The 23,178-nt window shown below is 39.2% G+C and overlaps 2 protein-coding genes across 4 annotated transcripts in view; one reads left to right on the top strand and one right to left on the bottom strand.

Annotated features, from left to right (window-relative positions):
• nbeal1 (neurobeachin-like 1) overlaps window positions 1-17,679 on the top strand; it is a 56,441-nt gene extending 38,762 nt beyond the window's left edge. For 2 of the 3 annotated variants that reach the window (XM_072465935.1, XM_072465934.1), the window contains 21 exons: window positions 1,357-1,483; window positions 5,710-5,858; window positions 5,935-6,068; window positions 6,175-6,276; window positions 6,515-6,610; window positions 6,692-6,816; window positions 6,985-7,125; window positions 7,784-7,914; window positions 7,993-8,102; window positions 8,658-8,775; window positions 8,993-9,090; window positions 9,209-9,325; window positions 9,437-9,526; window positions 9,796-9,905; window positions 10,383-10,555; window positions 10,827-10,921; window positions 11,062-11,178; window positions 11,329-11,490; window positions 11,751-11,899; window positions 12,840-12,975; window positions 15,028-17,679. In XM_072465935.1, coding sequence (XP_072322036.1) covers window positions 1,357-1,483; window positions 5,710-5,858; window positions 5,935-6,068; window positions 6,175-6,276; window positions 6,515-6,610; window positions 6,692-6,816; window positions 6,985-7,125; window positions 7,784-7,914; window positions 7,993-8,102; window positions 8,658-8,775; window positions 8,993-9,090; window positions 9,209-9,325; window positions 9,437-9,526; window positions 9,796-9,905; window positions 10,383-10,555; window positions 10,827-10,921; window positions 11,062-11,178; window positions 11,329-11,490; window positions 11,751-11,899; window positions 12,840-12,975; window positions 15,028-15,132 — 2,585 coding nt within the window. In that variant the 3' untranslated portion in view covers window positions 15,133-17,679. Of the gene's footprint in view, window positions 1-1,356; window positions 1,484-5,709; window positions 5,859-5,934; window positions 6,069-6,174; window positions 6,277-6,514; window positions 6,611-6,691; window positions 6,817-6,984; window positions 7,126-7,783; window positions 7,915-7,992; window positions 8,103-8,657; window positions 8,776-8,992; window positions 9,091-9,208; window positions 9,326-9,436; window positions 9,527-9,795; window positions 9,906-10,382; window positions 10,556-10,826; window positions 10,922-11,061; window positions 11,179-11,328; window positions 11,491-11,750; window positions 11,900-12,839; window positions 13,244-15,027 lie in introns of those variants that run through there. The other variant, XM_072465933.1, reaches the window with a different exon arrangement.
• A 36-nt stretch (window positions 17,680-17,715) lies between these two features.
• LOC140383438 (uncharacterized) lies at window positions 17,716-22,914 on the bottom strand. The gene is made up of 8 exons (XM_072465947.1): window positions 22,867-22,914; window positions 22,741-22,778; window positions 21,512-21,709; window positions 20,991-21,059; window positions 19,518-20,680; window positions 19,291-19,428; window positions 18,448-18,559; window positions 17,716-17,830 (listed from the first exon to the last, which is right to left on the bottom strand). The coding sequence occupies exons 2-8, from the start codon at window positions 22,775-22,777 to the stop codon at window positions 17,757-17,759; spliced, it is 1,791 nt and encodes a 596-aa protein (XP_072322048.1). The 5' UTR covers window position 22,778; window positions 22,867-22,914; the 3' UTR covers window positions 17,716-17,756.
• Between the last annotated feature and the right edge of the window lie 264 nt (window positions 22,915-23,178).

Genomic DNA, 23,178 nt, shown 5'->3' with positions numbered 1-23,178 from the left:
ACACAACGAGATATTTTGCCTGATTTAGACCCCAAATCTTCTCCCCAACTTCAGGACTTTGGATCCTCTTTTTTAAGCTCTTCATGTTAGGGCGTCTGCGCGACATCTGTAATATTACAACCGTAAAACATTACCACTACTGCAACAGCCAATAATAGATAGCAGAGTATCAAGAGCAAATGGGGTGATGGACACCCTGGGATAGAAACACAAGGAATAGCAAAAAGGACAATAATTACTGCAGTCTGCTCATCCTTGAGCTTTTATTCTATAGTTTTTGACCCCACAAATGACACCCAGTCAGTAATACATCGCTATTGCTGGATTTCAGAGAACATCACAACATTCTATATACCAGTGATATTTAATACAGATGGGGGGCAGCTAAAACTAATATTGTTAAAATACAGTTTTTTGTTATAGGACAAGAAGTTAGAGAGCCAAGTCACAAAGAGAAATCATCAGATTAAGCATTTGTCAATTTACCATTTAGATGTAGACAATGCAATCAATGGGGGATTCTGGCTCTTGCCCCCCATCTGGGAGTATGGCATCATCACATTCTAGAATCTGAAGACAACTAATTTATTAATTGAGTGACTGCATAATGCATTACTTTTAGCTCTTGAAGATCTTTATTTTTTGGGCCGTTTCATGGGTGCATTTCTTGTCCGATTTTCGTTATTCAATGTTCTTTTTGTAGATATTTTTCATCTTAAGTGTGCTGTTGCTTTTTGTATTCCTCGGTCTTTCGGTAGTTTTCTAAGGATTTGTCGTCAAAGTTGCAATTTTTCCTATTTTTTAGAGTGGCGGAATAGTTGTAGTTTTCTAGTACTTGTAGCGTATGCAGTGTTTTGTCTTGCAATGATCATGGCAACTGTACAGGATATGGCCATTCCACAGTTACTCGCAATGGCTTCTTGCCATCCCTGGCTGTGGCTCCAGCGTAGGATGGACTCAATGATGGCCGTGTAGAACTGCACCATCAGCTCCGCTGGCAGCTTGGTTTTCCTCAGCTGACAGGAAGTGCATCCTCTGCTTTTTAAGTCCCTGTCATCCCTTTTTTGTTGTTGCTTTTTTGCTTCAGACAAAAGTGTACTCCACAAGTATCCATCAATAATTAAATTTACAGCTGACATTGTTTTAAAGGTCTGCTTTAATATAGCAATTTATTGCACAGCCCCTGTGGATTCCGTTGATAGTTGTATAGGACTTCATGCATTTCAAAACTCATTAGCAACCATACTAAACAATTACGGTACCTCACATTCAACACATAAAATGTACCTTCAACGTGATATCAACCGGCACCTTCTTGTAATTTTGCAACATCCCTTGTCTTTGTGTTGCGGTCAGGTGTCCATCAACAGCGCGTAAATCCTGAATCTATTCTCCTGGAGGCAGTAAAGCAAGTGAAAGTGAGCGATCTGGAAGATGACATTTTGGAGCTGCCAGAAGAGGACCCCACCACTGCCAACAGCCAGTCAGTCCATTCAAACTTTGGTCCAATGGTTCTCAAACTGTTGCACATTAATGTTTTTATTTATTATGATCCTCTTTTATCTATGATGATGATGATGATGATGATGATGATGATGATGATGATGATGATGATGATGATGATGATGATGATGATGATGATGATGATGATGATGATGATGATGATGATGATGATGATGATGATGATGAATTTAAAAGATAAGATAAGATATTCCTTTATTGTCCCACATGGGGAAATTTCATTGGTGCAACGCAGGTAGATACAGAGATAGATACAGAAGAACAGATCACTTATAGGAAGTCTGAAAAACACTTTCAGTAGAAGATCTCCTATAAATAAATAAAAAACTCCCATAGACAAATAAATAAATAAATACATAAATACCATTGCATGTGATCACGACAGTAATTGCACATGAATATGTGTCACGACAGCACATAGATTGCACATGAATTTCACATGAATTGCACATGAATTCCAACAGCAATTGCACATATGACAGAGTTGCACATCAGTATTAGGTTAGGTCAGTATTGCGAGTGTTCAGTACTAACAGTTTTTGTTATAAAGTCTGACAGCAGCAGGAAGGAAAGACCTACGGAACCTTTCCTTCGCACATCGAGGGTGGATCAGTCTCTCACTGAAGCTGCTCTCCAGAGCAGAGTGAGTGTCCTGCAGGGGGTGACACTCATGGTCCAGCATAGATGTGAATCTAGCCAGGACCCTCCTGTCCCCCACCTCCTGCACCGAGTCCAGAGCACAGCCCAGGACGGAGCTGGACTTCTTGATGACTCTGTCCAGCCTCTTCCTCTCCCTCTCTGTGATGCTGCTGCTCCAGCAGGCCACACCGTACAGGAGGGCTGATGCCACCACAGAGTCGTAGAAGGTCTTCAGGAGTGGCCCTGTCACTCCAAAAGACCTGAGTCTCCTCAGGAGGTAGAGCCGACTCTGGCTCTTCCTGTACAGTGCGTCTGTGTTATGAGTCCAGTCCAGTTTGTGGTTCAGATGAACACCCAGGTACTTGTATGAGTCCACTCTCTCAATGTCCCGTCCCTGGATGTTCACTGGTGAGGGGGCAGTGGGGTGGCGTCTGCGGAAATCCACCACCATCTCCTTGGTCTTCCCCGCGTTGATGAGGAGGTGGTTCCGCTGACACCAGTCCACAAAGTCCTGCGCCAGTCCCCTGTACTCCTCGTTATCGTCGTCCGTGATGAGTCCGATGATGGCAGAGTCGTCAGAGAACTTCTGCAGGACACAGCTGTCCGTGTCATGTCTGAAGTCTGCAGTGTAAAGGGTGAAGAGAAAGGGCGCGAGGACAGTGCCCTGGGGCGCCCCCACACTGCAGGTCTGAGTGTCAGACACACAGTTCCGGGCTCTCACAAACTGGGGTCGGTCTGTGAGGTAGTCCAGGATCCACTCTGCCAGGTCATACTCCACACCAGCCGTCTCCAGCTTTTCCCTCAGGAGCAGCGGATGGATGGTGTTGAAGGCACTGGAGAGATCGAAGAACAGGATCCTCACAGAGCTGCCAGGCTTTTCCAGGTGAGAGAGAGAGCGGTGCAGCAGGGAGATGACGGCGTCCTCCACTCCGATGCCAGACCGATATGCAAACTGCAGCGGGTCCATGGCTGAGCTCACGGTGGAGCGGAGGTGGTCCAGGACTAGCCGCTCCAGTGTCTTCATCAGGTGGGACGTGAGAGCCACTGGCCTGAAGCTGTTGAGGTCTTTGGGGTGCGGTGTCTTAGGCACAGGTACCAGACAGGAGGTCTTCCAGACCTGTGGTACCACCCTCAGCTTCAGGCTCATGTTGAAGACATGCTCCATAACTCCACACAGTTCATCTGCGCAGGACTTAAGGAGCCTGGGGCTGATGCCATCAGGTCCTGCTGCCTTCCTCACTTTCAGTCAGTGGTTGGCAGGGGGACCGTGTGCTGGGGGGATGGGTGAGTCCAGGCGAAGTGGGGAGCCGATGGTCCGGGGCAGATAAGCGAAGAGGAACAGATGCAGGGCATTGTCCAGCTGTGGAAGAGGGAGCATGCAGCTGTGCAGGGGGAGGGGCGGGTGACCGATCAAACCTCAAGAAGTGAGCATTTAAATCATTCACCCACTGTAGATCCCCCTCTGTCTGGGCAGGGGGGATTTTGAAGCCCGAGATGGTTTTCAGGCTCCTCCACACTCCCTGAATGTTCTTTTGCTGCAGCTGCTCCTCCATCCTCCTCTTGTAGCCGGCCTCAGCCTGCCTGATCTTCCTCCTCAGCTCCTTCTGCACAGTCCTCAGCTCCTCCTTGTTTCCTGACCTGAAGGCTCTCTTCTTCTCCTTCAGCAGAGCCTTCAGTTCACGGTTAATCCATGGCTTGTTGTTTGGAAAACACCGCACCGTCCGGGAGGGAACAATGTTCTCAAAACAGAAGTTGATGTAGTCCGTGATGCACTCTGTGATGGTGTTGATGTCCTCCCCATGTGGGTCATAAAGCTCAGTCCAGACAGTGGTGCTGAAGCAGTCCCTCAGAGCCTCCTCGCTCTCAGCAGACCACATCCTCACCTCACGGGACACCACAGGCTGCCTGCGCACGATGGGTTCATACACAGGCCTCAGATGTACAAGGTTGTGGTCCGAGCTGCCCAGGGGAGGGAGGGGGGAAGAGGAATAAGCCTCCTTGGTGTTGGCAAAAAACAAGTCCAATGTTCTATTCTCTCTGGTGGGGCAGGTAACATACTGGGTGTATGTTGGTAGGACAGAAGAGGGAGAAGCGTGGTTAAAGTCACCAGAGATGAGGAAGAGAGCCTGTGGATGCTGTGTTTGCAGCCTACAAGTGCAGGAGAGCAGTGCTTCACAAGCATTTTCAGCATTGGCAGACGGGGTCACATAGACTGCGATTAAAATCACATGTGAGAACTCCCGGGGCAGATAGTATGGCCTCATGCCAATAGCCAATAGTTCAATATCCTTGTTACATAGCTGCTCCCTCACTGTGCAGTGTTCGGGTTTGGACCAGCTCGTGTTCACATACACCGCCAGACCTCCTCCTCTTTTCTTCCCGGATTCTCTAGTTCTGTCCGCCCGCAGCAGATGAAAATTGTCCAAACCTACAATAGAGTCTGGCATTTCTGCTGTTAACCAGGTCTCTGTGAAAATCAAGACGCTGCTGTCCCTATAAATCCTCTGGGACCGCATGAGGCTCGCTATTTCCGTCATTTTATTTTGAAGGGACCTCACGTTACCCATGACTACGGCGGGAACCGACTTCCTGTTTTCTCCTCTCTTCTCTCGGAGTTTACGTCCAGCCCGTCTGCTTCGTTGCGTTTTCCTTAGGATGTCCGCCGGGATAACGTGACGATCTCCGGGTAAGACGACTGTTCTCCGCAGTTTCATGAGTTCCTCCTTTGTGTAAACGCGGTACGGCGCCGGCCGGGGGGCGGGGCCGGAGCCGGGGGACTCAGAGCCAAGACACATCGCAACGACACGACGAAAACACTCAATCCAGCCGAATAAAGTCAAAACAAGTTAATTTTATAAGCGATTCCAGTGCGTGTCCCGATCGTTCGTGGAGTTCCTCTTTCATATAAACGTGTATATAAACGTGTACCGACGACACGCCGTACTTTAGCGCGGCCGGAGGGCGCGGGGGGGGGGCTGGTGGGCTCGCTCGGAGCTAGCTCACGTCACAACAACACAACGAACGCAACGAAAAACGCTCAAATCCAGCCGAAAAAAGTCAAAAACAGTTGAATTAAAAACTATTCCAGCGCGTGTCCCTATCGTACAGTAAAATAGAAAAAATATACTAACTATATTTACAAAATATAGGAGATAAAGCACAATAAGTGTGAGAAAGAAGAGAGAGCGTTTACACCGGGCTGCCAGCTGTACCAGCGCCTTATGACGATCAACCAAATTAACCATAAAATTAATCGATACAAACTGTAAGAATGAATTCAAAACAAATGCATTGTGTAAATACGCTTTTTTAACATACATTTTTGAAAGTTTTGAAATGTATTATATATTTTTCTAAATCCAACACGAGTTAGAAAAGTGCAAATCAATGTGTGAATATGTGCTATCTATTTTCTGCTATATTATTTGTAAAATTTTTATTGAACACATCTAACCACAGGAGGCACAATATTGTACTTTTTGTTTTGATCCCTAACACAGATAAATTAAGCGTTACCAAATTGATAGATTGATTTCTTTTTTTCTACAGAGCTGAGCTGGAGGAGGCCAGTCAGAAAGAGAAATTGGTGCTTTGGGAGGATTGTGAATTGGTGACTATCGTTGATGTGGTCACTGGTCGTTTGGAGCTTACAACACAACATATCTACTTCTATGACAGTAGCCAGGAAAAAGAGGAGGGTAAGAAGACACAGAGTATTAATAAACCCAAAAAATTATTTAGGTTTTATAAATGTTGTGAATTTTGTTTTTGAAGGAGTGGGACATGACTTTAAATGGCCTCTGTCGCAAATCAGGGAAGTGCATTTGCGGAGATACAACCTGCGGCGTTCTGCTTTGGAAATTTTTCTCATCGACCAAACAAACTACTTCCTCAATTTCAAAAAGGAGGTAAAAAAAAAAATACTAAAACTGAACAAGCTTTTCTTAATTTTGTATTTATTTTTTTTCATTTCACACTATGAATGCATGTAACTAAATTATTTTTTATTGACAGGCAAGAAATAAGGTCTACAGTCGGATGTTGCTGCTGCGATCGCTTAGTTTGTATGGGACTCGCTCTCCACAAGAGCTCCTTAAGGCGTCCGGGCTAACACAGGTAAGATTATTATTTTTCAATTACGTGGCCTGTCGAACTGTGAAAAGTCCTGTAGTAGGTTTTTAGTTAGGTTAAATGTATTTTTTAGTCTTGGCTTTGAGCCCGTTTAGTCCTGATCTAGCCCTTACTTAGGACTAACTGCTGCATCATTTTCTGATCTAATTCATCAATCTAGTTCATCAATGTTTGTAATGTATCAAGTCTGCAATTTTATTTATTATACTTTCCTTGTTTACAGAAATGGGTGAACCGAGAGATCTCAAACTTTGACTACTTGATGCAGCTCAACACTATCGCGGGCAGGACATACAACAACCTGGCTCAATACCCCGTTGTAAGCTCTTCATTTATCTCTCTCACCAAACAACACAAAGCAAAGATGAATTTTCTATTGACTATGCTCATTTTATTTTAGTTTCCCTGGATCCTTGCCGATTACACATCAGAAGAGCTGGACTTGTCAGACCCTCGAGTTTTCAGGGATCTTTCTAAACCGATTGCTGTCCTCAATGAACGCAATGCAAAGGCTGTGAGGGAAAAGTAAGTTAGTTGTTTCTTTATATTCCTATAATGATAAACTTTAGTTCAAGTACTAAACAAACAGAAGGTGATACAGAAAACGCTTCCAAATTGTCTTATCTGAGAATTTTTATTTAACACTAAAACTTGACATCCATCCAATATGTATGTCTGTTTTCTTCACTTTAGGTATGAGAGTTTTGAAGACCCGACGGGCACCATCGACCGTTTCCATTACGGCACACACTATTCGAACGCTGCTGGAGTCATGCACTATTTGATCAGAGTGGAGCCTTTCACCTCTCTACACATACAGCTACAGAGCGGACGGTAAGCACGAGGAAATACAAGACTGTGAATGGCGACGTGTCTCAAAATATGTTTAAAGTCTTACTGGTTTAGTTTTGTTGTTGGTGTCTCTTAGTGGTGTCTATAGAGATAATGTTGTTTTGTCTGAAATGTTCCACATTATGGCATTAAACATTTTTCTCCATGGAGACCGATAGGAGGCGTCACCAGTAAACTTTATTTATAGCATTAAAAACACCTGTAATTGAACAAATGCCAGATATATGATGTTTAATACAATCCATGGTTTTCAGAGTGATGAAAGTCTATCACTGTTGCTACGAGCAAATAACAATTCAAAACAAAATATTACCGTAGATCTTTTCAATGGGCAAAAGTCTTCAAATATCACCCATAAGCAGGAAGCGGAAACCCATGAAGTGTGGAACATTCCAGGGCAAGCAACAACATTGTCCTCCATGAGAGAAGCAGCATGTGATCGCTCCACTAGAAAGCTTCCATTTAGCAAGTTTTAGCCAGCATTTAATCCATGTTTAGTCCTGGTGAAATATTGTTTCTTATGCCATGTAATCATGTGTTATTACTGATATAATATTTTCAGTGGCAAGACTTTTTATGGTGACTTAAAACTTAAACGTACGTCTTTATTCATCACTAATTACTTGTTGGCTTGCTGTAGATTTGACTGTGCAGATCGTCAGTTTCACTCCATCCCAGGAACATGGCAGACCCTTATGGATAACCCCAACGATGTGAAAGAACTCATACCAGAGTTTTTCTACTTCCCTGAATTCCTTGAAAACCAAAATGGTAAAAAAAAAACATAGTTATAATATACCAGTAATACAGAAATGTTTATGTGCTGCCTAATTTTGATACACATTGCAGGTTTTGATCTGGGTCGGCTGCAGATGTCTAAAGAGCGAGTCAATGATGTTATTTTGCCAAAATGGGCCAAGTCTCCAGAGGATTTCATCTACAAGCATCGCAAAGCCCTGGTGAAAAGAAGTTTTGAAGCCAACCTTTAAAAGCATGATTAAATTAACTCTTTTTTTTTTGACCACTCTTTTTGCACCTGACATTTTTTTCATAGATAAGATAAGATATTCCTTTATTGTCCACACATGGGGAAATTTCGTTGTTGCAAAACAGTAGATACAGGAGGAAAAGGACAGATAACTTATAGGAAGTTTAAAAAACACTCACAAACTCAAAAATTTCTATAGACAGAACCTCTCCTTTCTTAATAAGGAATGGAGGGGAAAAATAAAGATTAAATAAAATAAAAACAGCTAGCGTAAGACAAAATAACACTAATAATAATGGTAAAATAAACACTCTATTTGCATCAGTTATATGCACATGAATGATGAAAGATGATAGGTTTTATAATCATTTTTGCATATTTGCATATACTGTAACAAATTTGAGTTGATCTTTTAGACAATTTATCACATACATCTAGTTTTGTGCTTTAGACCTTAATTTTGTATTCATTCAACTTTGTATGAAATTGTTAGTTCATTTTCTTCATCTTTTGTTTTATTTTGCAGGAGTCCGACTTTGTGTCCGCCCATCTTCACGAATGGATAGATCTGATTTTTGGATACAAGCAAAAAGGACCAGCGGCTGTGGAGGCTCTCAATGTTTTCTACTACTGCACCTATGAGGGTACCTGCGCCTCCTTTACATCCATGAAATCATTTTTCTAACCACTTCTACAAATAATGGACTGAGTTAACTAAAAGTAGACTAGCAAGTTCATAAAATAACCAATGACCAATTGGAACTTTCTTCTTCTTTAAAAACACATCTAAAAAAATTTTTGGGTGCAAAGTTTAGTATCAAATTAATATTTAAAAATAATATAAGTTTGTGTACGTTTTAGGAGCCGTGGATCTCGATGCCATCACTGATGAAAAAGAGCGTAAAGCTGTGGAGGGAATGATCAGCAACTTTGGACAGACGCCGTGCCAATTACTAAAAGTATGATTTAGGAATTTGTTGTTTGTAGAATTTGCAAATCAAATCAAAGCCACTAATGAAAAATATTTTGTGGCTTTTAGTTTGACCTGTCTGTATTGTCTCATCCACGCATTTGTAGGAGCCCCATCCTGTGCGCCTCTCTCAGGAGGAAGTGGAGAAGAGGACGGCCCAGCTGGACTCGAGCCCCGTCAACATGTTCGAACAAATTATGGACCTAAAGTCTTTCTTTGTTGAGGTCAGAGACAGTTCAATCAAATTGTTGATATTCTCTTTATATTTTAGATTTTGCCTTTCAATTTTTTCATTTATATTTATTATATTATTGTATTTGTGTCATGTATTCCAGGGCATCAGCGACAATGTGCCACTTGTAAAAGTTGTGGTGCCTAAAAATCAGTCCCATTCCTTCATCACACAAGGAAGTCCAGACACGATGGTATGTCAATAGTCACAAAATTCTAACTATGTAACAATGTTGTAAATCTTTTTTTTGCAAATTTATCTCAACTTCAGAGTTGGCTGGTTCATACCAAATTAACTTCTGGTTTTGTTCTTGTAAAAGCCAAGTCCTTGTTTAGTCCTTGTTTAGACCTGGAAACTTTTCACTAGCAAAACGAAGTCATGTTTGCAAACCCACAGGCATTTAAGTATTTTTGACATGTAATAAAATGTTTTATAAATTGTTGTAAAATTATTTTATTTTAGGTTGCTGTGAGTCAGAATTGCATGTTTGGCACACACGGCTGGCTTCCCTACAACAAAAACATCTCTAACTACTTCACTTTCATCAAGGACCCCACTGTCTCCAACCCCAGGTAAGACCATCTCCAGTTGTCTAACAATTCAACATATTCACTAAATACTACAACTTCTAATCTTTAAAGTTTAAAGTCATACTTAGCAACTATATAGACTTTAACATATGCATATGGATAATTCCGGTTAAAATATTGTAATTATTTAAGTCTAAAATCCATTCCTAGACTAAATCCAGCATTTTTCCCAGCTCTGGGACACGATCAAAAAGCATTAACAGTATGGTATGTGTTTGGAGTGGAAATTTATGCACAGTAAAACTATATAACAATTATTTTTAAATGGACTGAAAGACAAATCTTCAGTTTGTCAGAACATTGCAGGCTTAATGTTTCCGACAAATTCAAGATTGAAATATTGTAATAGCCTAAATCTGTTGCTCTTTAAAAGAGCCACACTTCCATAGTACCCGAAAGTAGAGTTATTGCATCGCTTTTTGCACTTTATTAATATTTTATGTAAACTCTCCATAACAGGATGCAGCGTTTCCTTTGTGGTCCGTTTGCCCCTGGAGTGGAGGTGTCCGCTGGTTTATTTGTGGTCTCTCATGACGGTAAACTGCTGTTCAGTGGAGGACATTGGGACAACAGCCTCCGGGTCACCTCTCTGGTCAAGGGCAAAACTGTGGGACAGCACATCCGCCACATGGGTACGAAGTCTGTAATATTTCCAGAAATGTTTCTGTGTACATTTTCAAGCCTCCATAGTGATCTACAGTTATTCTATTTTGTACCAATGCACTGTCAGGCCATAATCACTGAAAGGCCTGTTTAATTCCAGTTTATTCTTTGGTTTAGTAACTAGTGGAGGACTGCACTTTTTAGGTGGATCTTAGGGCCAGAAAGTCCCCAAAATTACCATCCAATGTTACCTTATCACCATTTTATGAATATCTAAATATTTGTTATATCTTTCCTCAGACATCATCACATGCCTGTCGACAGATCACTGTGGTATTCATCTGATCTCAGGATCTAGAGACACAACTTGTATGGTGTGGCAAGTCTTGCAACAGGTATAAACCAGTTCCTATTTAAAACTTTTTGTTTTTGTTTGATTTATTTACCATTGTTGTATACCTTTAACATACTGAAGCTCCATTGTGTTTTTATAACCCACAAAGTATTTAAATGACCATTTCCTTTTCTTGCTCAGGGAGGCGCTCCTGTTGGTCTCCATCCCAAACCGGTCCAGGTGCTGTACGGTCACACATATGAAGTGGTCAGTGTCAACATCAGCACAGAACTAGACATGGCTGTGTCTGGATCGCGGGTAATTGCTATTAAAAATCATTCAATCAAGTATAATATCTGAACTGTAGTATTACTGTAGTGTTTAACCTAAATTGAAGCTTGAAAAATCGTTATTGTTACTATCCGTTTCAAAATTTGTAAATAGTTTTTTTGTCTTTTTATGTGCCAGGACGGAACAGTGATAATCCACACGGTCCGTAGGGGGCAGTATGTGCGCTGCCTGCGTCCGCCCTGTGACAGCTCTTTGCCCATGTCTATCCTGCACCTGACCGTGTCCTGGGACGGCCACTTGCTCGTACACACCTGCATCGAGGGCAAAGCCACTTTAAAGGTTTTTATGATAAATCCAGTTGATGTATTTCACAAAAATAACATGACATTTTCAGCACGTTTATATTTTAATCCTTTCAAATATGACAGTAATTTTTCCACACCAAAGGCTTCGCAAAGTATTTTAAAAGGAAAAGGTAGCATTTGTTTGCCATAGATTACGCACACTTTAATTTACTTAAAATGTAAATCAAACACATCAAATTATATGTAGCTGTTGGCAACTGCAGTTCTATCTGATGTCTGTGTGTGTGTCCATAGGATAAGAATGCATTGCACCTGTACTCTGTGAATGGAAAACACTTGCACTCGGAGCCTCTGAAGGAGCAGGTCACAGACATGTGTGTGTCCGGAGAGTTTGTGGTGATCGGGAGTGAGCAGGGACACCTCTCTATCAGGGACCTCCACAGGTGAATAAGAGCACTTCTAATGGTTTCTAAAACTATTCGATTTATAGTTTCTTTAAATTTGAGTAATTGTCGTTCAATGTGAGACAAAAACAATTATGAAATCAAACATCTTATTACAATACTTACAATATATGAATATTTGAATATTTGAATTGGGATAATATTGCTTCAAAATAAGTACCGTAATGGTGCACGGTGGCAAAGGCGGTTAGCGCTCTTGCCTCCCAAGAAGGAGATCATGGGTTCGATTCCTGGACCAGACCAACATCACATGATCTCTCTGGGTGGAGTTTGCATGTTCTCCCCGTGTTACCGTGGGTTCTCTCCGGGTTCTCCGGCTTCCTCCCACCGTCCAAAGACATGTATGTGTTAGGTAAAATTGGTGACTCTAAATTGGCCCTAGTGAATGAATGTGAGCGTGAACTGTCTGTAATGTCTATGTCTCTGTGTTGGCCCTGTGACAAGTTGGCCACTGTCCAGGGTGTACCCCGCCTAAGGCCCGAAGTCACTGGGATAGGCTCCAGTCACCCGCGACCCCAAAAGGGAACAAGCGGTAGAAAATGGATGGATGGATGGATGGTCTACTGATGTTTTTGTATACAGTACTTTAAACTAAAAGTATTGTAGTTATATCCTATGTGTCTTGCCATTTTAGAAACTAAAAATCAAGAGTATTGCAAATACCATAACTGTTGCAAATGTAAAACAAAATTTTCTCGGGAATAATTGTATCTGTACATATGTGTCTATTTTCTCTATACCTTAAATCAATTATATTCACCTTTGTCCTTTTCTAAACTGTAATTCGCCTGGTTTAGATCTTGATTTTATCAAGAGTAACGAATATTTCCACATGTGGTACTTGGTTTAAATGATTGGTGTTAAGTTGAAATGCCTTGCTAATCTTTCTTGTTCCCTAAAATATTTCTTGCCCCTTCAGTCTGTCTCTCTGTATGGAACCTATGGCCATGCGAGTCCCTGTGCGCTGCGTCTCGGTCACCAAAGAGCAGAGCCACATTTTGGTCGGCCTCCAGGACGGGAAGCTGATCATCGTCGGCGTGGGGCGTCCAGCCGAGGTAAAGAGCTCCCTGAGGAACTACATCGCCCAAAGTCTGGAGGGGTCACCGCTCATGTCTTCCCCTCTGCTCGCCCCGCTCCGAGCACGGTCCCCCACGAGGCTCATCCACCAACGGGAACGGCTAGTCTTCAGTCCTACGTCAAGCCGACAGAATCCTTAGCAAATATACAATAACATAAAAGCTTTATTGATAGGATTCTTAAGAGTTTGGGCCTCAGCCTACAGTACTGTGCAATAGTTTTATGAGGTATGAAATGTACAGGGGGACTGGGACAAGCTAGTTTTCAGTTCTAAAATAATCACAATTTATATATTTTTTTCTTTTTAATGAATAGAGTTTACAATTTTATGTCGGCTAGTTAATTCACTTCACGCTTAATGTTGGTAAGCTGCTATTGTAGTTAAATCTGCCCTTGGCTAGACTGATTCTATCTATATCCATCTAGCTTTAGCTCACAGTTTTGATCCAGCTTCCAGATATTTTTAAGTAAGAAAAATCCCTCATTATGAATGAGAATTAGTACATTTTTTGCCACATTTGGAAGATTATGTTTGAGTTTGCTTTCATGTCTCATTTTATCTTCAAGCTTGCGAGATGGGACCAGTGCCTTGGCAGGGCTCTGTATCTCTTTTTTTTTTTTAGATGAGAGAGAAGGGAAGACATCTTCAAGCTTGCGAGATGGGACCAGTGCCTTGGCAGGGCTCTGTATCTCTTTTTTTTTTTTAGATGAGAGAGAAGGGAAGACATGCAGTAAATAGTGGGAAATCAAACTCATGACACGTCGGCTGCACTTGGAGAATGGCGTGTGCTTCGCCTTAACCACTCGACCACCGTTTTAAATAGATTGTTTTATGTTCACATTAATACATCATTTTTTATCCATATTTTTTGTCAATATTAAGTATAACAACTTTTGCACAGCACTGTAGTCTTTAAATGACATTCCTGTCCTACTCAGGGATGGTTGACACTTCCATTTAAATCAAACCGTTGCCGTTTTCACCCATATCTTAAGCTTAAAACGCAACTACTACAATCTTCAACTGTGATCAAATGAATTATACCTCATGTTGTCTTATATATAAAGCTGGTTTACTGTGCCATATTTATTATCAACAATATGCTGTAGATTTCAACCCATGCTGTTTATCTGAATAATCTGTAAAGTACTGAAGACTGATGTAAGCCATAATTAGTGTAGCTATATCTCAATGCAACTCAACGTGCCAAGTAATGTAAAACAAAATAATGTGATTTAATCGTTCAAATTGTACAAAGCCCATTTATATTATTGTACCTCATTTCATATATTTGTCACAGAAATCCAACACAATTTAATTTATATACATTTTGCATCTTAAAAAGATAAGTTGTTATTTTGGATGTCTGAAAATGTGTCTTTAGTGACCCATCCACTACTGTAGTGGTTATCAAAATGTTAGTCCTAGTTAGGCCAAAGCATTCTCCCTTGTTAGATCTGGTTTATTTGGTTTATACGGTACTTTAGATTCATTTTTGGTTGAGATCTGGGTTAGTCTAGGATTAGTCCTTTTTGCATGGGTTAGTCTTAATTGGGGCCTCAGTTAGATCGGCATGGTTTAGTCCTGTTTTTTTAGTCTATCACCGGTACTGGTCTGCTTATTTTCTATTTAGCTACTTTCCTAAAAGATAAACAAAATAAAATAGAAAATTCTGTACCCTTCGTTCAATCAATTTTTGTCAACATGCTAAGCCTTATAAACACAGTATTTTTAAACCAATGATAAAATCGGCGGGAAAGAAGACAAATACAATTATTTTAATATTAAAATATATTTTGATATTTAATGTATTTATTTTTTCTTTCAAACAGCGAAAAAATATTTTTCATTTGGAATTCACGATTGAAATCTGATTGAACGAAGGGACCATTTCTAGTCAATCAAGCTTTATTTTCCCAATCACTCACCCATAAATCATTATCCTCTCCTCTTCTCTTTTATTTCTTTCACACCTCCTCCTCCTCCTCCTCCCTCTCTCCCTCTCCTCAAACCTTCTCCTCTTTCCCAGATGCGCTTCGGACAGATCACCAGAAAACTTTGGGGCTCCAGCAAGAAAATAACCCAAATATCATCGGGCGAAACTCTTTACAACACCCAAAATGACCAGACCTGACCCCTGACCCCAGCACTGATTCCGTTTTTTTCCAATCCACATTCCAGGATCCCCCCTCTCATTCATACCTGTCATTCAACACTCACTCACTAGGTATTCATACTCCTTTATCTAGACAGTAGAATAAAGTAGACCAGTGAATTAAAAGCAAAATTCAGCATAAACTCCAAAAATGGCTGGCCATTTAAAAGGTATTACACAGATGTGGTTAGATCAGTTAGGTCAGCATTTGTAGCTTGACATCCCCAATTGGTTAAACTTTTCAAATCAATTTATTTTTGTAATGCCCAAAATCACAACAGCTGTTGCCTCGATGGACACCAATGGAATAGAGACGCAGGTTAAACAATGCTCACTGCAATTTAGCAAATGGATAACTGTCTCAGCATCGCCTGTCCTTGGACCCTCTTCTCAGCGAGGAAAAACTACTAAACACCTGGTGGTTCTATGAAAGCTTTTGTATGCCACTTAAGTTGTCATTATTAAACCTATAAATAATACTGGGACACATACATAATAAAAGGACATTTATTTGCCAATTATTTGGAAAATAATTCAGATTTAATTGTATTCAAAGATCTGAACACTAAATATTTCTCTAATGAACTTGCTTGACAATGTCATTACTGTATTGGTAATCTTAGCCACATACCAGTCAAACTCCTTGAAATGTCTGAACTTTTAACCTGTTCTATGCTATAAACCACTACTTTTGATTGCCTTTTATGGCGCTGGCGCTGAAACTGCAATCCAAAGTAGCCCGTGAACCACTTCACACCACTTTGAAACACCACTGAACTTTATTTTCAATCATTCTCAGTTTATAATTAGATAAAATGTCCAACTTACTGCTAATTGTCCCCCCCCCCTCATACTTTAAAGGTGCATTTTGTAACTTTTCTTTTCTGGAGGGTGCGCCACCTTCTCTATGCTTTGGTTGGAGTATATGCTTACAGTATCTATGTTTAGTATTACAAAAAAAACAGAAACTTGCATTCTTACAGTGTGTGGGGTCGACTCTCCTCAGATCTGACCTGTAAATTGACCTGGTGGTCTCATGTTCATGGAGATGGATTGGTTTAATTCCATATTTTGGAACATTCCAGCCAAAACAAGAACATCCCCATGAGGGCGCGCCCCCCCTCCTCCAGAAAGGTTACATAGTGCACCTTTTAAATAGTTTCAAGTGGCCTTTTTGATTAGTTCAAACCATTGCCTTATGCAGTAAAACCAGTTCAATGCCACCTCTCTATGCCGAAGTTTTTTTTATAAAATACATCTGTTAGTATTGTGTTTGTGTCTTTTTTATGTTAATTCTTGTTTTGCATGTATTAAGACTTTGAGGGTCCACTTTGAGATTGAATGACTAAGAATGCAGTATCTTTTTAAAAAAAATCACATTTTGAAACATTTTTCGGTATATATTTATCAAATCAGTCTTTTATTCCTATCTTTCCTGAATATTTAAGTTATTTGAGTGCATTTTATTTATAACTAAGAAGCAGTTTTCATCTTTTTTAGTACAGTACTATATTTTGAGAGATTTCTAAACAGTCAGCTTGAAAAAAGTAAAGATTGAAAACTAGCTGAAGGGCTATCCAAGCTAAGCAATACAAGTCAATGCTTTCTTCCTTGTCCCAAAATGCCATATTATAGGCTGCTCTTCCCTTAACTTAAATTGGGATGTTATAATCCACTTAATTGCCTCAACTTTTTCAACTACCATTTGTTACTGCTAATAACGTGTTTGTTTTAAACATTGATTTTGTTATTATGTTTAAACTTTTTTTCAGAAAATCAAGAGAGTGCCAGAGTTAAAAACAGACGTACTTTAAATGTGCATTATGTAACTTTTCTGGTACACCACCTTTGTCTGGAATGTTCCACAGTATCTTTTTCACATAATTTCAAATCAAGAGATTTTGAAGTGCAACTTATCAGGCTACTGAGATTTTTGTATTGCAATGTTGTCTCTTGTAAAGAATTTGACCTGGAAAATCTACCTAATATTAATGACAATTCAAAAAACAAACTATATTCATTCTAGAAATAATTTAGTTTTTTGTTCAAGACAGTCAATTTAGAATGCATCACCAATAGTATCATCAATATACCTAAATAGATGCATAACACATGCAAATAGTGCCTTTTCTTAACTAGTTAATTTATAGACGATATTATTTTAGAAAAATGAAATAAAAAATCAACAAACTCTAAAATTGCATTGCATTGAATACAACCAAAACTGCATTCCTCAATCCAAACAGGAACAAAGAATATATTATCTTTCACAAATCTTTCTGTGATTGTCAACAAATGGATGTGTGTATATGTCTGATTATTTATGAAAACACTATATAATGTACAGCATGATTCTTCTTTTTATGTTTATTTTTGGTGTATTTCCAATGTACTTTTTGCACTTTCCAAGGTACTAAATTGTAACTAATTTTATTTAAAAAATCGGCTCTCTTACCTGTAAAAATAATAGCTTTGTATACGAAAGTAGTAAATGATCATTAAAGTATTGTTTAAATTTGTTTTAAATTGTGTTTTTGTGTTTGTAAAGAATTGACACAAATGTTTGATGTTAGATTGTATTTTGTTGCAGATTTTTAATGACTTTAAGCTACGACAGGATAAGAGCAGATGGACGCCCTCTTGAGGTCGCAGTCAGCAGCAGTCCACCATGTTTCATCTAAAGGAAAGAGGGTAGGGAGAGAAACAGGAACATGAAAATACACATTTAAGTTTATATTTCAAGAAGGAAAGTCTATTCTGAGGGTTTTAAACAGGTGTTTTTTATGAGTTTCCAATTATTCCAGTCTTGGTTTATACTTTTCCTCATTTTGAGTGTTGACTCATTGGGGCTTGGTCAAATGTCAAGTCCTTGTTTAGAACTAGTTTTGTATGGTATGTGCTCTTGATTGGTCTTGGTTTAGTCCTGGTGAAAACCTGGATTTGTCCTGGTCTTGTCTCTGTTTAGTCCTGGTTCATTTTATTATGTTCTTGTATTCCCTATTCTCATACTGCGGCTGCAATTATCAGTATTACTTTGCGGTATGTAATTGCACTTTATTGTGTGTCATTATGTATCATAGTTGACCAGGCTTATCAATTGGTGTCAACATGGAGAAGCACTCCTTTTGTAACATCTTAACAGGTCTTTTGTTTTTGATAGATAAGATAAAAGTTTAATGATTCTGTTTTGAACCTATCTCCTTTTTGCTGCATGCATTGGTGAAGTCATGAGATAGTTTAGACCAGCTTTGCAGACAGTTAAACAAAAAAGAAATGTACATTTGTGTTGCTTACCCATCCTGAACATCTCCACACAGACAGGTTTGTCAGAGTGAATATTGGGCTGTCCAGGCATCCAGTCACTGTACCTCCACTCAGAGCTGTCCAACCAAGAGGCACGGTGGTTCTGGAATTATAACGATTTATTTAAAAATACATAATACGGAATAGTTAAGTGTCTAAAAGGTAAACAATAACAACATACTGTGTACAATATTTAGTTGTAGATGTATGTCTAAACAGTCAGATTTCCTAGTGAGTGTAGTAGTAACAAATTGGATGCATTATTAAATAGTCAAATTTAACCTAGAAAATCAAGGAAGTACCCTTTTTATCTTTATGTGTCAGTGATGTGGAACATATTCTACATAAATTATGGTCCAAAGAGCAGTTTCGTGCCAAGGTAGGATAACACAATCTGCCACGTTGATAACTTATCTAATGCTTTATCCTTGGCCTTCGCATAGTCGAGCAAACCAAGCACCTCCCATGACTGGTTTTATCATTCAACTTTACGTAATGGTAATTTACTGTGTCTATCTTGCTTTAGTTTAATATCAGACTCATTCTATTTACACGTTTGACTAATACTTGAAGTTTTTTTTACTTAATAGTAGTGGTAGTGGTGCACTTCTAATAAAAATGCTTGTATTACAATCTTGACTGTAAAAAGTGCTACACTGTAGTCATTATTCATTCACTCCATACTCTTGCTACTACAAGAAGGGATTTCAACTGAACGTTTCAAAGTAATTTGACCTCGATGACAAAGGAGTTGGGGATTTTTCTAAGGGAGTTTTTCATTTGATAATCATGTTATTATATATAATACAGCCAAGTGTCCATTTTAAAACTTGCCTTGACCATGCCTCCAAGCCAGGTCATCACTCCTTCTTTCTCTCCTCCGCTCGTCACCATGGAAATAAGACGAGAATGAAGATCCTCGCTCGTCACTGAAGCAAGCTCTGCATTCTGACCCATTCTTTTACAAGAGTCCTATAGTATCAAATAAAAGCACAGATTTAGTCCTCTTTCAAAACATTAGTCTGTGTGAATTGTTTACTGGAAATAAAAAAAAGCCAAACCTGAGCTTCTAAGAAAGGCAGTGGTGTGGGGTTGAATGTATAACAGCGCCCATAGATGAGTTCCCCTTTGCACTGAGTAGTTTTTGGTTCTTGTCTGGATTTAAATAGCTCATTTTCTTGCCTAAAACTATTAGAGATATACTGTGATATTTTAATATCCTGTCCTTGTCCATCACGAATTGGCATAAATGGTCCCATACCAGGTCTAAAACCATTCAAGATTTGGTTAGATGGTTTAAACCCATCTCGGATGGTCTTAAATTGTTTAGCTGGGAATGCATTAAAATATTGAGACAGTTCTTTGTGATCAACTAGATTACTAGTCTCAGTATCTTGTTTGAATCCATGTGGGATCCTTAGAGATGGTTCGGTACCCTGTCTAAATCCTTCAGGGATGCGATAGGATGGTTCAGTACCCTGTCTGAAGCTAACTGGAATTGTGTTAATATCTTCAACTGGAAGGGCCTTCAAAAGAGCAATATTTCTGTGGACAATTGGGTTTGTTGGTTCAGTACCCTGTCTGAACCCATGTGGGATCCTTAGAGATGGTTCGGTACCCTGCTTAAACCCAGCAGGGATAGCCATAAAATGCTCTGTACCTTGTCTAAATCCTTCAGGGATGCGATTGGAAGGTTCGGTGCCCTGTCTGAAACCAATTGGAATTATGTTAACATTTTCAACTGGGAGGGCCTTCAAAACAGCACCATTTCTGTGGACAATCAGGTTTGTAGGTCCAGTACCCTGCCTGAACCCATGTGGGATCCTCAGAGATGGTTCAGTACCCTGTCTGAACCCATGTGGGATCCTCAGAGATGGTTCAGTACCCTGTCTGAACCCATGTGGGATCCCCAGAGATGGTTCGGTACCCTGTCTAAATCCTTCAGGGATGCGATTGGAACGTTCGGTACCTTGTCTGAACCCATTTGGGATCCTTAGAGATGGTTCGGTACCCTGTCTAAATCCTTCAGGGATGCGATTGGAACGTTCGGTACCTTGTCTGAACCCATTTGGGATCCTTAGAGATGGTTCGGTACCCTGTCTAAACCCTTCAGGGATGCGATTGGAAGGTTCGGTGCCCTGTCTAAATCCATCTGGAAGGATAGATTGTCCCTCAACTCGAACCCAACCGCCACCATTTTTCTGGACGGGTGCATCTTCAACAGCTAAAAAAGGAACAAAAATGTCAAAAGGTTGCAGTTTTATCAGTAATCATCATAACTGTGTTCTTAATGCTGGCATTGCTAGTGTTACACCATTTTGGACTTGGGTTCAGATAGTATTCTGATGCAATTGTGAGGTGGATGTATATACCAGAGGTGACCCAGCAGTTAAAAGAGTTGTTCCATTGATGTTTTGTTTCCTTTTCATACTATTTTGGTAAATCTATAGACTTTGCTGCCTGCTAACCAAATGCATGGGGTATTCATCCCAGTTGCGGTGATTCTGAGTTTTTTATGTATTCAAGTTACTTACTGATATCTTTCAGCCAGTGTCTTCTGTCCATTTCTCCATGTCCATTTCCCAGTGGAGATAAGCGCAAACCTTTAAAAGTATGGATAAACATTATTTATTTTTTAATTGTATTTAGTTTATATTACACTGCACATACATTGTACCTTCCGCATAAAGTACAAAGTAATTTCTGCATTATAACATAATTATATACTTACATGTAACGTTGGGTAGCATGTTATTACAGGTTGTTGTACAGGGTTTAACAGTTCAACACAATGTTTTTAATTTAATGAGGGAAGTAAAATGCGTCAAATATAGTATGATTACCTTTTATATTTAGTTTGTAGGAAATGTTTGGTTACATTCTTCAACACTGATGCGCACACACCACATCAAAATTGGGACCAAGGAAGGACTAAAAAGGGACTAGATCAAGACTAAACTTGGACTAAACTTGGACTAAACTTGGACTAAACTTGGACTGGTAGGAGAACCACCAGGACTAAACTAAGCTCAAACAGGACCAAGGGTGAACGCACCTGCCCTCCGGTCCATTTTGCTGATGTAGTCCTGCACTTGCCCGGTGTTAAGGTCCATTATGAAGTGCCCAGATGGCTCAGTGCCTTGCCTGAAGCTGTCAGGGAGTGGGACCGGTTTACCATCTTGAGTCCCCGCAGGAAGAGCATGGTGTGTCTCAGTCAATCCTCGGGTACGGGATATGGGCAGAGCCTGGAGGCCTGGTGAGGCAAGGTAAGGCAAGGCAAGTTTATTTGTAGAGCACATTTCATACACAAGGAAATTCAAAGTGCTTCACACAGCAGGAAAAATGCATTAAAATCACAAAGAAATTACAGAAATGGAAATACAATAAAATTAACTAAATAAAAAATAAAAATAGAGACTTTCTCTAAAAAAAGACGTTTTAATTTGAATAAATTTAAAAGGTGCTATTTTTAAGCTAAAATTTAAAGGTGTAGGGTACTACCTCAAAATAGTCCCAGATACATCTTTTAGTATTTAAAATGTCAATAATAATAATAATAATGATAAAATTAAGAAATCAAATTAAAAATTAAAAAGGTAACGTGTAAATAATTTAAGACATAAAAGAGAAGAGTGCAATGAAAAATCCTTTCAGTCATATGCGCAGCTAAACAAAACTGTTTTTAGCTTAGATTTGAACATTGTCAGAGAAATAATATATATCCTAATTTCTAAACATAAATGTCTCGACAATAAATACAGTATTTCACCTAATGCCTCTTAAGTTGTTTTAACTGTTATTACTTTTGCTTATGCAATACTTCACTTTTCCCTCTAGTTTTGTTGTATTTGCTGTAATATTGGTATAAGTAAAATCTTTATAATTGTAGTTTTTAATTGCTGGAAAAGAGGCCACTAGGTATGTAGGTATTACTTGTATGAACTCTTGTTCAGAATTATTAGTTAGTCAATAGTTATGCAACTTTTAGGAAATATTTGAAATAACCTTTTGACTTTTAAAACAAATTTATTTTAATTAATTAATTAATATATATATATATATATATATATATATATATATATATATATATATATATATATATATATATATATATATATATATATATATATATATATATATATATATATATATATATATATATATATATATATATATATATATATATATATATATATATATATATATAGCACAGACCTTCAAAATGTGTTTGGTTGAATTTGTAATAGATTTTTTTAATCAATAAAAAAGTAAACAATGTCTTACCTGACAGGACCAAGGAAAACAGCACAATCTTGAACATCCTAAAGTTTAAGAAAACAAACAACAATATTTAATTAGAACCTCAACCTGAACAAAGTTATGCAGTTTTTATAAATGCATGTACTTTACTTGCTGTGGCACTTTAACAAAGAGCAAATTCCACAGAAAGAACCAGCACTAAATACCCCTCTATCTCCATCATAAAAGATAAAGAAACCAATAGGATTTATGAAAGCAGCAATTGTCTACTGTCGATGCACTTTGGACTGCAATATTTTTTTCCACTCAAGGAATGTGTAATCAACATACACATTTCATCCACTGTATACATTACTCCTTTTTCAGTCACTTTCGGAAGAAATTATATTAGTATAGTAATATAGAAAAAGGATGGAACACTCCTAGCTGAATGAGGGATTACACCGACTAGTATAATAGTTT

The sequence above is a fragment of the Eucyclogobius newberryi genome, unplaced genomic scaffold, assembly GCF_026437365.1.
Source record: "Eucyclogobius newberryi isolate DKJ021-1_F unplaced genomic scaffold, fEucNew1.0.hap1 SCAF_1, whole genome shotgun sequence".
Lineage (NCBI taxonomy): Eukaryota > Metazoa > Chordata > Actinopteri > Gobiiformes > Gobiidae > Eucyclogobius > Eucyclogobius newberryi.
The sequence above is the reverse complement of the archived record's forward strand: the minus strand, read 5'-3'. Positions and strand labels throughout refer to the sequence as shown.